General features: G+C 44.0%; 2 protein-coding genes across 3 annotated transcripts in view; one reads left to right on the top strand and one right to left on the bottom strand.

Annotated features, from left to right (window-relative positions):
* Positions 1-12,258, bottom strand: part of LOC144113401 (uncharacterized) — a 199,513-nt gene that overhangs the window by 86,799 nt on the left and 100,456 nt on the right. The window lies entirely within an intron of this gene.
* LOC144113400 (uncharacterized) lies at positions 9,778-12,252 on the top strand. 2 transcript variants are annotated; one of them, XM_077646441.1, is made up of 6 exons: positions 9,779-10,073; positions 10,443-10,647; positions 10,853-11,249; positions 11,338-11,471; positions 11,529-11,593; positions 11,799-12,251. In XM_077646441.1, the coding sequence occupies exons 1-6, from the start codon at positions 9,879-9,881 to the stop codon at positions 12,099-12,101; spliced, it is 1,299 nt and encodes a 432-aa protein (XP_077502567.1). In that variant the 5' UTR covers positions 9,779-9,878; the 3' UTR covers positions 12,102-12,251. The 2 variants fall into 2 exon arrangements, with proteins under 2 accessions (XP_077502566.1, XP_077502567.1); XM_077646440.1 differs by having other exon boundaries at positions 9,778-10,073; positions 11,338-11,593; positions 11,799-12,252.

Here is a 12,258-nt window from a genome sequence, read left to right as displayed (position 1 = left end):
CATGACATGTTGTAAGTGAACATGACGCGGACATATATGTATTGAAATGCTCCCTGCAGTAATGGACTGTTATTTAAATGAGTAATCAAAACAAGAAGCTTGTGAGCTGTTAGTCATACCCAGCAATTTTGGACAAAAGCATTTTTGAGCGGGAAACCTATTATGAACGTAATTTTTTATATAATGTAAGATTTCACTATAAAAATCAATATATTCGCTGAACACCCGACGGCAGTCTTGTATTTTTTTCTATTCAAGTTTTTTGCTATCGTGAAAAGCGCTTCTCATTGGTTTTCTATGGTAGTCCTAACTTTTCGATGCGATCGATGGAAGCACTGTAAAAGAAATATTTTGCTACATATCACAATAATGAACTATTACCATGAATATTTGCATAACAGTGTCTTACAATTTTCCAATTTTCAAAATTTTTGCTTGAGAAAACTGGACATGGCAGAAAAAAAGACTTTCACTGCATTTATTCTCTTTTTCGCCAGGGTTAAACTATGCGCAAAACAGCGAAATCCTCATTCAGAAAGTCGTCGTAATCAGGGGTCTTAATTAGAACCGTCGGTATGGCGACTGAGCTTAGAAAAAATGCGGCCAGTTAAGTCATCGATGCGGAGAAAATATAGAAAGGAATCAAGGAGAGAGCTCTGGGGTGTTCTTAACATTACGTCGGCTACGGAATAATCGTCAGAAATAAAATATGCATACTGACAGCGATGTGAGAGAAAATTATATATCCAGTTAACGAGATGAGAATTATTTAAAATTGCTTTTAGTTTAACATTAGTCCTGAGGGACAAACATTGTAAAAACCTGTTGAGACCTTCTAAGTTGAAAAAAAAAACCTGAAGTTAAACGTCGGTGCCTAAGGTTTAAAAAATTAATATCAGAATTAGGTTAAGAGAGTTACTTTAATAAACCCTTGTCTAAATACGTGCTGAACACTAGAAAGCCGGTTACTTGTTCAAGAAATTGCAGCATATGTACAAAAATTTGTTCAGGCCCTAGATTTAATGAAGATGCTTTTGAAGATATGAGTGTGTAATCGGGCAAACGTTGGTCATTATTAAATATTTTAGATGTACCTTGGACACTTTACATGACGAAGGAGCCAGGCCCAGCGTAAAGGGCAGTGTCTGGAATACAATATACTGAAGTAACGAGGCTAGAAAAGACACCAGCACTCAAGGAATGTGTTTAGAATACAGTAAGGTCTATGAGTTTGTTTTTTTATTTTTCGTGAAGCTTTCTCGGCAATCCATCCCTGAGATAGCAGCGCGTAATGTGCTTCTTGACATCCGCGTCCCCTGAATTTATACGAAGTGTCTGCGAAACAAAATCCGCTCGTCTTGACAGCACCTACCACCTCTCAAAAACCCCAGTCACAACCGAACAGGATTGAAAGCCTCTTACGTCGGGGATTCCCTTGTATGTGACACAGATTTGCCTGATACGACGACTTTACAAACCTTGAAGTTGATAAACATCCGCGCATTTGCTCTTTAACTACAGCGACAGACACTTCTCGATGCCGCATCTTTCAGATGAATATTTACACGAATAATTCGGTTTTCCCGAAGCCAACAGTTGCATGTTCTGATTTTGTTGACGGTCTTATACCTGAAAAAGAAGTTTAGCCACCTGACAATGTCTTGGCTCATGCGGCAATCCTTCACGGCCCCAGACGTTTTTTTTTCTGTATTCATGTGCCGCCTTGCAGGCGCTAAAGAGAAATTCAAATAGACATTACCGGCGGACATGCATATAAGCATTACATACGCTAGTGGGGCGGCACATAAACAGGATTTCCCCTTGACGGATGCCTGAACGAAGTGACACCGTTAAAAGTGCATTACTTGCTGAGCCGTCTGCAACGGCTAGAATCTGTGTCCTTCATTGCTATACTTTCGAACCGGGAATGCAGATATTTTCGCAGCCGCGTCTACACTGCTAGCGGGGGTGCGACTACAAGTTACCAAAGGCGCAAATGGCCACATTCAGCCTAAAGTTGTTGACTCGGCGAAGGAATTATTGACCGGAAAGGTGAACTGCGATTCCTGCCGAGCTTCGCTGAAGACAACTTTGGGTTCAATGGAAATAAAGCCAAATTTGTTTTTTTCTTAAGCACTATAAAAAAGAGAGCCGCAAAAACATAAACAAAGGAGGGAAGAACAAAGCGAGGGAGTGAAAGAAAGCGAATGGAAATATAGCATCTGAATTCCGATTTATACGCATAATCGGGTACGAAGGCTTTTCTTTTTCCTTTGCCTGCTCGGTGAGGCAGAAATCACGCACAGCGCACTCAATTAGCGCATGGTCTTTTGCAGCGACTGCCTCATGGCTGCTTCCTTGGCGAAACTCCTTCTTGGTCTCTTGTCTCGCTGCGACGGGTGTACGCGTTGAACCAAGAGTGTTTTATTCTGCGTCAGTCGAGGTTCGGCTACTGAAAAAAATTATTGAGTGTGCATATCTTTAATAAGAGTCCGTCCGGTATGTTACGCCATCTTAGTTTAAGGTACGTTCTAATAGGTTATTCGAAACATTCTTGAGCATTGTCCCTGCACGAAATGCGCGATGTAAGGTGAGTCAAGGGTTTAGAAAGATTGTGAGAATTAAATTGAGTCAGCACTGTAGGCGGTCGCCTCGAGCAAGCAGAAGCATTCTAACTACATGCTAACATACACAGTTGGTTAAAACTAGAAACTGAATCCTAAAGGTGCGGGCGGTACGCAAAATAGCTTTATAATTCTAAAGTTGTCGAGCGTCAGAAGAAACGCCGGATGGCGTCATTATCGTATAACATCAGCTTTATCGAGTGAAGTGCCTTTGGCGATTACAACGCAGCACGTGAAATAAGAGATGACTACGGAAGGAGCGAGCGTTTTGACCACTCCATTCTTGGCAGGGCTTCCCTTACTGGCCATTGACGTGACGCGTCTAAGTTCGCGCAAACGCAGCCCTTCGCATAGCGCATGCGAGCGGCCGAATAACCTTGTGCGTTTCGCGTGCGCCCTTGACCCTGCAATTTCAGGCGTATCGTGTAGGTTACAAGCTGTAGAAACGATATGTCTTTGTTCAAGCCCTGCACAAAGTATCAAATTCTGACAGTGTTGCACAAGCCGCACTTCCCAACGTATATCTAAAAGAACAATTGATGTCAGTATTTCACAGGTGAGGCAGGCGTGCTATAAAACCGCTGGCTGCAAACCTTCCTTAACCGAATAACTTCTTCTGCGCTAACGGGCGATGAAAGGATTTTAGGCTTTGTTATGGATTTATTGTATGTGCCTGAGCATATGTGCGCAGTTCTTTCGTTTTTAAATGTTCAGAAATTTGCCTGCTTTGTTAATTTAATTGCATGGTACTAGCATAATTCCCAATAAAGCCACCAGCATTCTGCATTCCTGCAGTATAGGAGCCAGTAACAGCAAAGAGGACTTATTCAACACCTTCATTGCCTGGCCATTACAATGTTAAAAGCGTGGAAAAGCAACTGTTTCAGAAATTATGCCGTTAGTGTTTTCACTCAGACTTCAATAAAAGCTTTCTCATGCCTCTAGCGCTTTGGTGATGATTGCCTAATTCTGATTAATTAGTTAGATTATTGTAGAGTTAAATTTTTTCTTTTTGCTCGTGATGTACGCTAGTAAGTTTTAATTTCTTACCTGCAAGCTACACCATATTCCTCTTAAAGGTGGCTGCGGGGCAAAGGTCGCGATTTTTCCCCAAAAAAAAGCGCGTTGTTAGATTATACTTGAAACAATTCCCTTGCCATTCATAAACGTGTCCTCAAAGTTTTATCCTGGTCTATAGAGTGGAAAGCGAGAAATTTGAGTTTACTGAAGCCCTGGTGGCATGTCTCGAAAAGATGTTGGTGAATAGAATTTACGAAAGAAGCTTACGGCGCTTAGTTGGAAGCACTTGAGCAGTAGATATATCTTTGGAAGCGTCGTTTTTCTCACCTCTTAATACGTATGGTCACTGCTGCGTGTCTATTTATTCAGTACGGACTGATTGGAACAAACGAATTAGAAGGTTAATTAGAGATTGTCAAGAGCTAATTATCTATTCTTCACAAATATGCCAGGTGGACGCGCTCTCCTATCTTCAAATGCAAGGTCATGGAGCTATTACAACATTTTTATCAAAATGTTGTATGAAATAAAGTAGAAACTCAGCCAGTGCAGTGATGAGTGTTTGAAACCAAATTTTTTCCACACAAAATTTTGAAGCTTTTGAAGAAAATCAAGCACTAAATAAATGATTTTGAAGCAAGTGTTGACGCTTGTTGAAAATATAAGTTCTCAGAATGAAAGAGAAGCCTCTTTGAAGTTTTAGTCAGCCATTCGGAACAACTTTATTTCGGAATCAGATTAACACGTCAGAAGGTGGGTCAGCACAGACTTTACTTATTTGGCTTCCGCAGCGATCCATTCTGAGTCCGTTTCTCTCACCCTTTTTACATCAAACCACCCATCTAGGAAAACTCCCACTCCTATAAACAAAGATAAGCGAAAACATAATTTGTCTGCGCTTTCGCTCATAAAATTGCGTGAGGAATTCAACCCAGGCTTGTTTCACGTAATTTTGCTGCTTTTTTTCTACACCATAGCGTTTTCAAGGTGTAACACGTAACATACAAAAAGAAAGAATTTCAAGGGAATATACTTTTTTTATATTTCTTTGCCATACAATGTTAGATTATGTTCTAATTTGAAATACAAGAAGTTTTCTAGACTCATCTCCCAAGAAAACGATAAAATAAATAGTATTTACTGGATGACAGTTCTCTTAGCGTTCACACACACCTTTCCGTTTTAGCTTCGCATCGCCCACTTAAAACCTGTGTCTCTCATTATGATGGGCGCCCTTAACAGCCAACATAACTTTTTTTTGTCATTTCCGCACAACGTAGTCAATTCTATTAGATGGCTGACACGAACTGGTTGATACATGTGGACGGAAAGAATGCAGCAGCGCTAAGCCGAAACAAAGGCAACGAGACAGCGCAAGTGTTAGTCTCACTTGCTTTGCCCCGTCTTAGCTCTGTTGCGTCCTTTCCGTCAACGTAGTCAATGTTGCCTCAAGTAGGGTTCAAACATCCAGGAATTATAAGGACTACTTAATCTCTGAGGTTAAATGACCAATGTAGAACCAGGAATGCTATTTCATTTTAGCCGGGCTGCTCAGTGCTGCATCAAACAGCATTTCGAGCACTTTATTCCGCGGCCATGCGCACGAGTAGTTAGTGAACTTAACTAGGGCTGAATAAGTAAATGGCAATGCAAGTGAACAGCCGGTTTAAAATTTATCGCCGGACAGCCTGCAACCACCACCAACTGGTATATCCCGTGCTGCATCGCCATACACCTCCATGTTGGGACGGCTCGACCTTTATTAAAGACCAACCGCGATTCGGACCCAGTAATTTTAAACTGCGCCACATTTTAATAAAACGCTGATTGCCAGGAATGCAAATGTCTTGCTTTTCGACAATTCATTCACGAAATGAGCGTTCAGGGTGCCGTCGTGAATAAAGCATGCACGAGCTTGCTAGTTTGCACTTTATGGCTATTTTGTTCCAAGTTGCGCTATTCGAAGGATGCAAGAGATGTGCCACCATTTGTTGTACCGTCATAATAAACTTCCTGTTAGAGCTTGCAGGTTACTGAGTCCCTGAAGGGCCATTCAGGGTCGCCGTTGGCAGTGTGCGTTGCGAGTTAATGCCTGAATTTCATCACGTTATGCCGCATATCCTTTTTTCCTTAGAGGGAAAAGTTATTGTCTACTTTGAGAAATGTACAAACCGAAATAAATCATCAACACGACTAACTTGTGTCGCGAAATCCGAAAAGCTGTGCAGATTACACTAGAATACAAAAATGTGTCTCCTACTTTGCATGTCTGAGCAGGGCCCAGCAATTCCGCCCCTCCTGTATAACTTTGGGCACTGCTGCGAGTTGGACTTGGCGACGAGAAGTAATTTTCAGCTCCTGCCGGGGACGAGAGGTAGTGATGCGCATTTTGCAGTTATTGCCGTGGATTTTGTTGCTGTGCTCCTTCGCGAAGCTGCTTGCAGCGTCCCTTGGGCTCTGTTGTGCAACATGTCTAGATGTGCACCAATATTGGCTGCTACGAGGCAGCGCACCTTACGCGCAGTTGCCCTTCCCGGGCCCCATTTTTGTCATTTAATGCAACGCGCGCTCGGCCATTTACTTTATTATGTGCTTCATGATTTTCAAAATTTAATTTCAGGCAAAGTTTTGCTCAAGCTCGGTAGAACTTACTTTCTGGTTAGTACCATATCCGTTTGACTTTGCTGGTTTATGTTCACATTGATTTTACGACTCTTTACTTTTTGAAACAGACTGAATGGAAGAAAGAGGAAGCACCGGCGACACAGTAATGCTTTTAAGATCAAAGGACCTGGGAAAGAATTGCTGGACGAGATCCTATATTGCACAAGTTTAGGTAGAAATATTCTCGGGGATTGTACTTCGATCTCTCTTGCAGCTACTGAGAGCTCCCGGGTAACCACACACTGTGGGCGGCAGGGCTATCTTAGCTATCCTTCGTTGGTGCACATTTATGTTTCGTTTCGTTTTACTGCCTTATTGACCCCTTTCGGGGTATTACATAAAGGGTGGGATTACATGTGATAGGTAAAGATCACAATTTTTGAACATCAGTAGGGATGGCCGTCGCAAACGTCGATGGGCAGGTGATGGCAGCAATGACGCCAGGAAGGCCGTTCCAGTGGATAGCTGTACGGGGAAGAAATTGCCCAGGAAACGTAGCACTTCTAGTAAGTGGTCGAGCAACATTAAATGGATGCGCAGTGCGTTGGAATATGCGTGAAGATGGTGTTATGTATGGGGATGATTCAGTGAACTGTGAAATACCTTATGGAGCAAGCAAAGGCTAACGATGCGACAACGAGTGCTAAGGTTCAAAAGTTCGGATTCAAGTTTTAATGCTGTTACGCTGCTATTGAATAAGTGTTCTTAAACACACCGAGGCTGGCGCACTACAGGTCCCAGGAAACGACACAATGACGGTTTGTTGGGTGCCTTAGCCATTCTTCGTTGGTTGATATTTTTGTTGTTCTTTGCAGCTCTGAAAAAGAAGAGGAATCTGATGCCATTTGTGCCTCTGCGGTTTAATTACTGCAAAAACAGCGTCCGTAAAAATACATAAAATAAGATAATGTAACTCAGTAATGTACTGTCTCTGATTACTCTAGATACAAGGCTTTGCAGCTAGAACGCTGATAATTGCGTCAAGCCCTTCACACCTAAGTTGAAAGGGCATTGGCAATGCATTCCGTATTGCTTTGCGCCAGACTTCAGGCCCCACTTTCAAGCGTGTGGATAGTCTGCCCCATTTGGTTGAAGGTGTTTGACAAGAAAAGCAATATTCTTCGAGCAGCAACTTATTAGATCTGCCTCCATGCTCATCTAAAATATACAGTGACGCCACTGAAGTTACAGAGCAAATACTTATTAGCGATGAGGCCGAGGATTCTTTCGGACAGTAAGTTATTGGGCCTACTGCTTTAAGAGACCAATTCGAGGTTCACTGCGGTGATCGTTCATTTTGTAGTGACGAGAATCACTCAGCAGCAGCACAAGAACCAGCGACACACAATTAACGACGTGCTTTTCGTGGAATGATTTTTGACCAAAAGACACATCAGCATAACTTTCTGGAAGCATGGACATGAAATTGTAGTGTTTGCGCTTATCCACAACGAAGGTCTTTTGTGCTTCGTATTGATCCGCTCACATTTATATCGGCTATTTACCCAGTATCAGGGTATACAACGTGGCGGCAGAAATCGCAGCCAAGCTCTAAGGGTTTGTGTGCGTAGCACGGCATCGCATCGTTCTATCGCCTCGGTTGGACAGGAGACATCGAACCATCGGCTTGCCAGACACGTCTGAGGAGCACGTGGCATCAGCCCTGCGCAAATGGATAGCGCGTCTACGATAAGAGCTCGTCGCGAGGCCGAGTCAACATCTTGCGTGCCGTTAACAGGTGCTCGGTCGAAAGGAGCTCTCTCTAGCGCCAAGTGCGCCGACGTCATCAGTGGAGCACGCGGCTTTCAGTGCCATGGGTTCCGCCCGAGGCGAGCGCAGGCTGACGAACGAAGCCCGAGGAGCGGTTTTTTTCCATCGCCTTCGAGAAGCCGGGGTCGAAGACAACACGCGTGGCTTGCGTGCGACTCGACCCTGCATATTAGTGCGGTAATTGTTTTACCACGCAGTGGGTGGAAGAACGAATTTTTTTCTGTGGAACACCGTCCGCAGGTTTCGTGTCTGTATAACTACATGTCTGGAGGAGTAAAATATGCACATGGTTCTCTGTTGTGATCGGAGGCCCCGAAAGCGGGAACAGACGAGCCCGGCAGGCGCCATCGAACTATGTTTGACCAAAAGTGCTGTCGTCCTGAGAAGAGGATTAGGAACGGCTCCTGGCGACGGCGAGCTTTGACGAAAGGCCTCTAATTCATTCGTCCGGAGTGTGGAATGCGGCGTTTCTCCCGAACTGCGCCCTCACGTGGACCGGCAGAAAGACCCGAACAAAGGCGCCGGACCCTCCTCGCTCGCTTGCACCTGCGCGGCCAGACAAAGCTGGGGCGGACACGGCTGATTCATCTTACCCTCTGGAATTCACCGGGACCGTCAGAACGCATCTTTCCACGGAGGGGATCACCGCCTACAAAGCCAACGACCATATGCACCTGGTCAACCCGTGGGAAACCGCATTCCAGGACCTCAAGGCGCCAAGATTTCTTATCGCCTGTGCACGTGTTTGTGAGGGCGGAGCGGTCATGGGGTTAGGGAAGAGACTATGAAGAGTGTGTCTGCCCATTGGACGCTTGATCAGCCACCGGTTTCCCTAGCTAGGTGCCTAGGGAATATACACTGTATTTAAGCCGCGATTTGGCTGGTTTCACAGCACTTCATCTCTGACTTTTGGTCTCCCTGCTTCTGTGGTAAATATGTAAATAAACCTCCAAGTTTACCAACCCTCCTGAAGGCTTCCCTCCGTCGTCTGCAGAGTTGATCGTCATGCGGTGAAGACCTCGGTCCCGATATCCAAGCATATCATCTCGAATATTTTCTTCGTGTGGTTTTCGTTCTCAAGTGCGTGCGTATCGGCGCTTTCTTCATTCAGATCCGCAGAACAACACTCTGAGGGGCCGCATTCGTATATATATATATATATATATATATATATATATATATATATATATATATATATATATATATATATATATATATATCGATGTTCGCGTCCAAGCGGAAAATGCAAAAATAGTTATCTACACGTGGTTTTACCGACCAGTGCATTACGTCTCGCTTTTCGGCATTGTGCAATGTTGCAGCACAGCTGAAACGTTTAAAGGGAACAACGTGAAGAGTACGAGCTCTTCGCGGACAAGTCAAGCAGCTCTTTCTGGCCTACAAACGCACTGCGCCGCTAACTAAAGAACACACCTCTTCCGAGGCCAAAAGGGCATTGAAATTTTTTAGTTGTTTTTTTTTACCTTTTCTACATTCTTGTGGTTTGTAAACTTTTTCACTTGGTTTTACGCTTAAATCTATAAAGTTCTACCTGCCACAGAAAGGGAGATTAGCGTAGAAAAGGAATTGCCGCGGTCGATTAGTAATATCTATAGGCTCCGTACACTGGTCAGAGGGCGCTACGGAGCAGCGCCGCGCTCAGCGCCGCCGTGGCAGATTCCGCATTACTGAGCCGGCGGGGGCGGCAGGGCGCAAGCTGCCCACTTGCTCTTTTCGCCTTCGTGTGCACGGCCAGCGTCCGCTTTCGTGTTACATCCACGGTCGGCACGATCCTCTGCTATGTCCCAGGTGGTTTTAGCGGGGTTTAGGCCCATTAAGGGTACAGAAGAATATTTTCATCCAGCCTCTCTGACGAGCGGGAAGAAGTTGTACGACGCTGGACACGTTTCCTTTGTGACGGAAGTTGACGGCGTCAACGTGCGGGCGAAGTGCCGCTCTCAACAAGGGAAACAAGTTTACGACGTTTCTTTGCACGTGAGTAAAGTTGTGGCATTTTTAACGTGGCAACAGCCACTGCTGAATACGGACCCCGCTGTCGGCGGTGCACGTTTTGTATCGTTCGTAGCATGTGGATTCGCGAACCGCTTTTCAAATCTCCGTGAGGCTTGTTTCAGCGACATTATCATGTGCACGAATAAGCAACATCGCTTCTCAGGAATATGATTGCCTTGCATAGTGGAGTTTTTCAAGTCTCTTAGGAGGGTTTGTAAATGTATTGCGCGGTGGGAACGTAATTAATCATAATATGCGGGCATCACGTGCGAACGTTCTCTTGTTGTTGGGTGGCTGGTTTGGCGGTCATAGTTTGTGTCTACTGTTGCATTTACATTGTGTTCACCGCAGATAAACAAGAATGACCGCGAACTGCAAGCTGGACTTTGCAGTTGCAGGTACGGCGCTGCAGGGTCTTGCAAACACTGCGCGGCTGTCGCGCTGCATGTCAACATGCACGACGACATCTCCTGCACATCTGAGAGGCAGAGGTGGGGAAGACCATCGAAAAAGGCCCGTGTGGACGATAAAGCGTCGATTGAAGAACTTTTTGGTGGTAAGCATTGCATTTCACTGCTGAAGTAATGGAAGTTAAATGTACCTATTTTTATTATGTATTGCCCGACATTTCGGCATTAGTTCAGAAACTTATTGCTTGTTACGCAGTGGTAGAAGACAATAATGCTTGTGCTTTTCAGTCTGTTTCCACAAAGCATGCCCCAGCTTTATTTCAGCTAATGCACCTGCATATTTTCTTACAGCTAACAAGCACCCACATGTTGGTGGTGGAGAGCCTCCCAAACCATTGGACCCAAGCTTTCTGATAAAGCACTTCCCTGACATTCAATGTCCAATGTCTAGAATTCTGAAAGCACAAAATGAAAATGATGAAAGTGCATGCAAGACAGTCTTGCAAGATATCATAGATAAAGTATTACTTGAAGAAGAAATAGAAAAACTCAGGAGTCTTTTGCAAGAACCAAAAAAGGCTCTGCACTCTTTAATGGTAACAGCAAAGTTTCCAAAAATATTAATTAAAAAAAAGGAGTACGAAGAAGAAATGCCAGCAGAAGTGGCAGCGTACTACGCCAAGAACATAAAATGCTTAAGTGCTCTGCACCTATGTGCACTGACAAAGGGGCAGGCTAATAATCACAGGTAGGTGCTTCACCTCCTTGTTCATATGTCATCTTGGAGAGTTGCAATGTAACGTATCTCCCAATTATCCTGTTAAAATTTATAACAGGTGGCACAGAGAAAGAAGATTAAGAATAACTTGTTCGCAAGCACACATGATACTGAGAACAAGGAAGCCTCCTCAAGACCTCTTGAAGACAATTCTGCATCGTCGAGGGTTTTGCTCTGAGGCCACATCATATGGTACGTTTTCCAATATCACAACATCGCACGTTGGGCTGACTGAAAGTTACTTTTCAGGCATGAAAATGGAGCCAGTGGCACGCAAGAACTTTGAGGAGAAAGTTTGTGCAGATGTGTTAGAGGTAAGCTACATGTGTACAACCTGCTTGACTTAAAAATTTGTGATTTCACATTTGGTAGCCTCATTGCTTTCATATTTGCACATGACCATTGCACTTTTATGTCTGCGTTTGCATTATTTGTATTGTGTACTTGTGGGACATACGCTTCAGAAAAGTACTTTTTCTATTTTCATTTGCTTCAGAAAAATATTATTTCTTTTTCCAGACTGGACTTGTGGTCCATACAGCCCAGCCGTGGCTTTGCGGAAGCCCTGACGGGCTCTTTGAAACGGCAAAGGGTGTTTGCCTTTTAGAGATAAAGTGCCCGTTTTCAAGACGGAACAGAGACATAATTGATGTAGACCAGGAAATTACATTTGTGCCGTACATTAAGTACAAGAATGGCAAATTGACGCTACTTGCAAGTCACCGATACTACACACAGGTGCAACTGTTAATGTATGTGTGTAATCTCAATGAATGTTTTTTTTTGTTTATTCTGAACAACAAAGCATCACCATCATTGTAGAGAAAGACGATGACTTCCTATGTTCAGCTGTGCGAGCACTGGAGGACTTTTACTTTATGTGGCTGCTCCCCGCCCTTGTCAAGTCCACGAGAGTGTGATCAACCTTTCGTTTGAATAAAAAGATGTGTGGAAATGAGAATATAGCGTAGGTCTGCTG

The sequence above is a fragment of the Amblyomma americanum genome, chromosome 1 (genome assembly GCF_052857255.1).
Source record: "Amblyomma americanum isolate KBUSLIRL-KWMA chromosome 1, ASM5285725v1, whole genome shotgun sequence".
Taxonomy (NCBI): domain Eukaryota; kingdom Metazoa; phylum Arthropoda; class Arachnida; order Ixodida; family Ixodidae; genus Amblyomma; species Amblyomma americanum.
This window is presented reverse-complemented; position numbering and strand designations above follow the sequence as displayed.

Excerpts from the sequence above, each read along its gene's own strand:
- LOC144113400 (XM_077646440.1), top strand. The coding sequence starts at position 9,879 with ATGTCCCAGGTGGTTTTAGCGGGGTTTAGGCCCATTAAGGGTACAGAA. Across the intron at positions 10,074-10,442 it reads TTTACGACGTTTCTTTGCAC|ATAAACAAGAATGACCGCGA; the intron begins GTGAGTAAAGTT and ends TGTTCACCGCAG. Across the intron at positions 11,594-11,798 it reads TTTGTGCAGATGTGTTAGAG|ACTGGACTTGTGGTCCATAC; the intron begins GTAAGCTACATG and ends TTCTTTTTCCAG.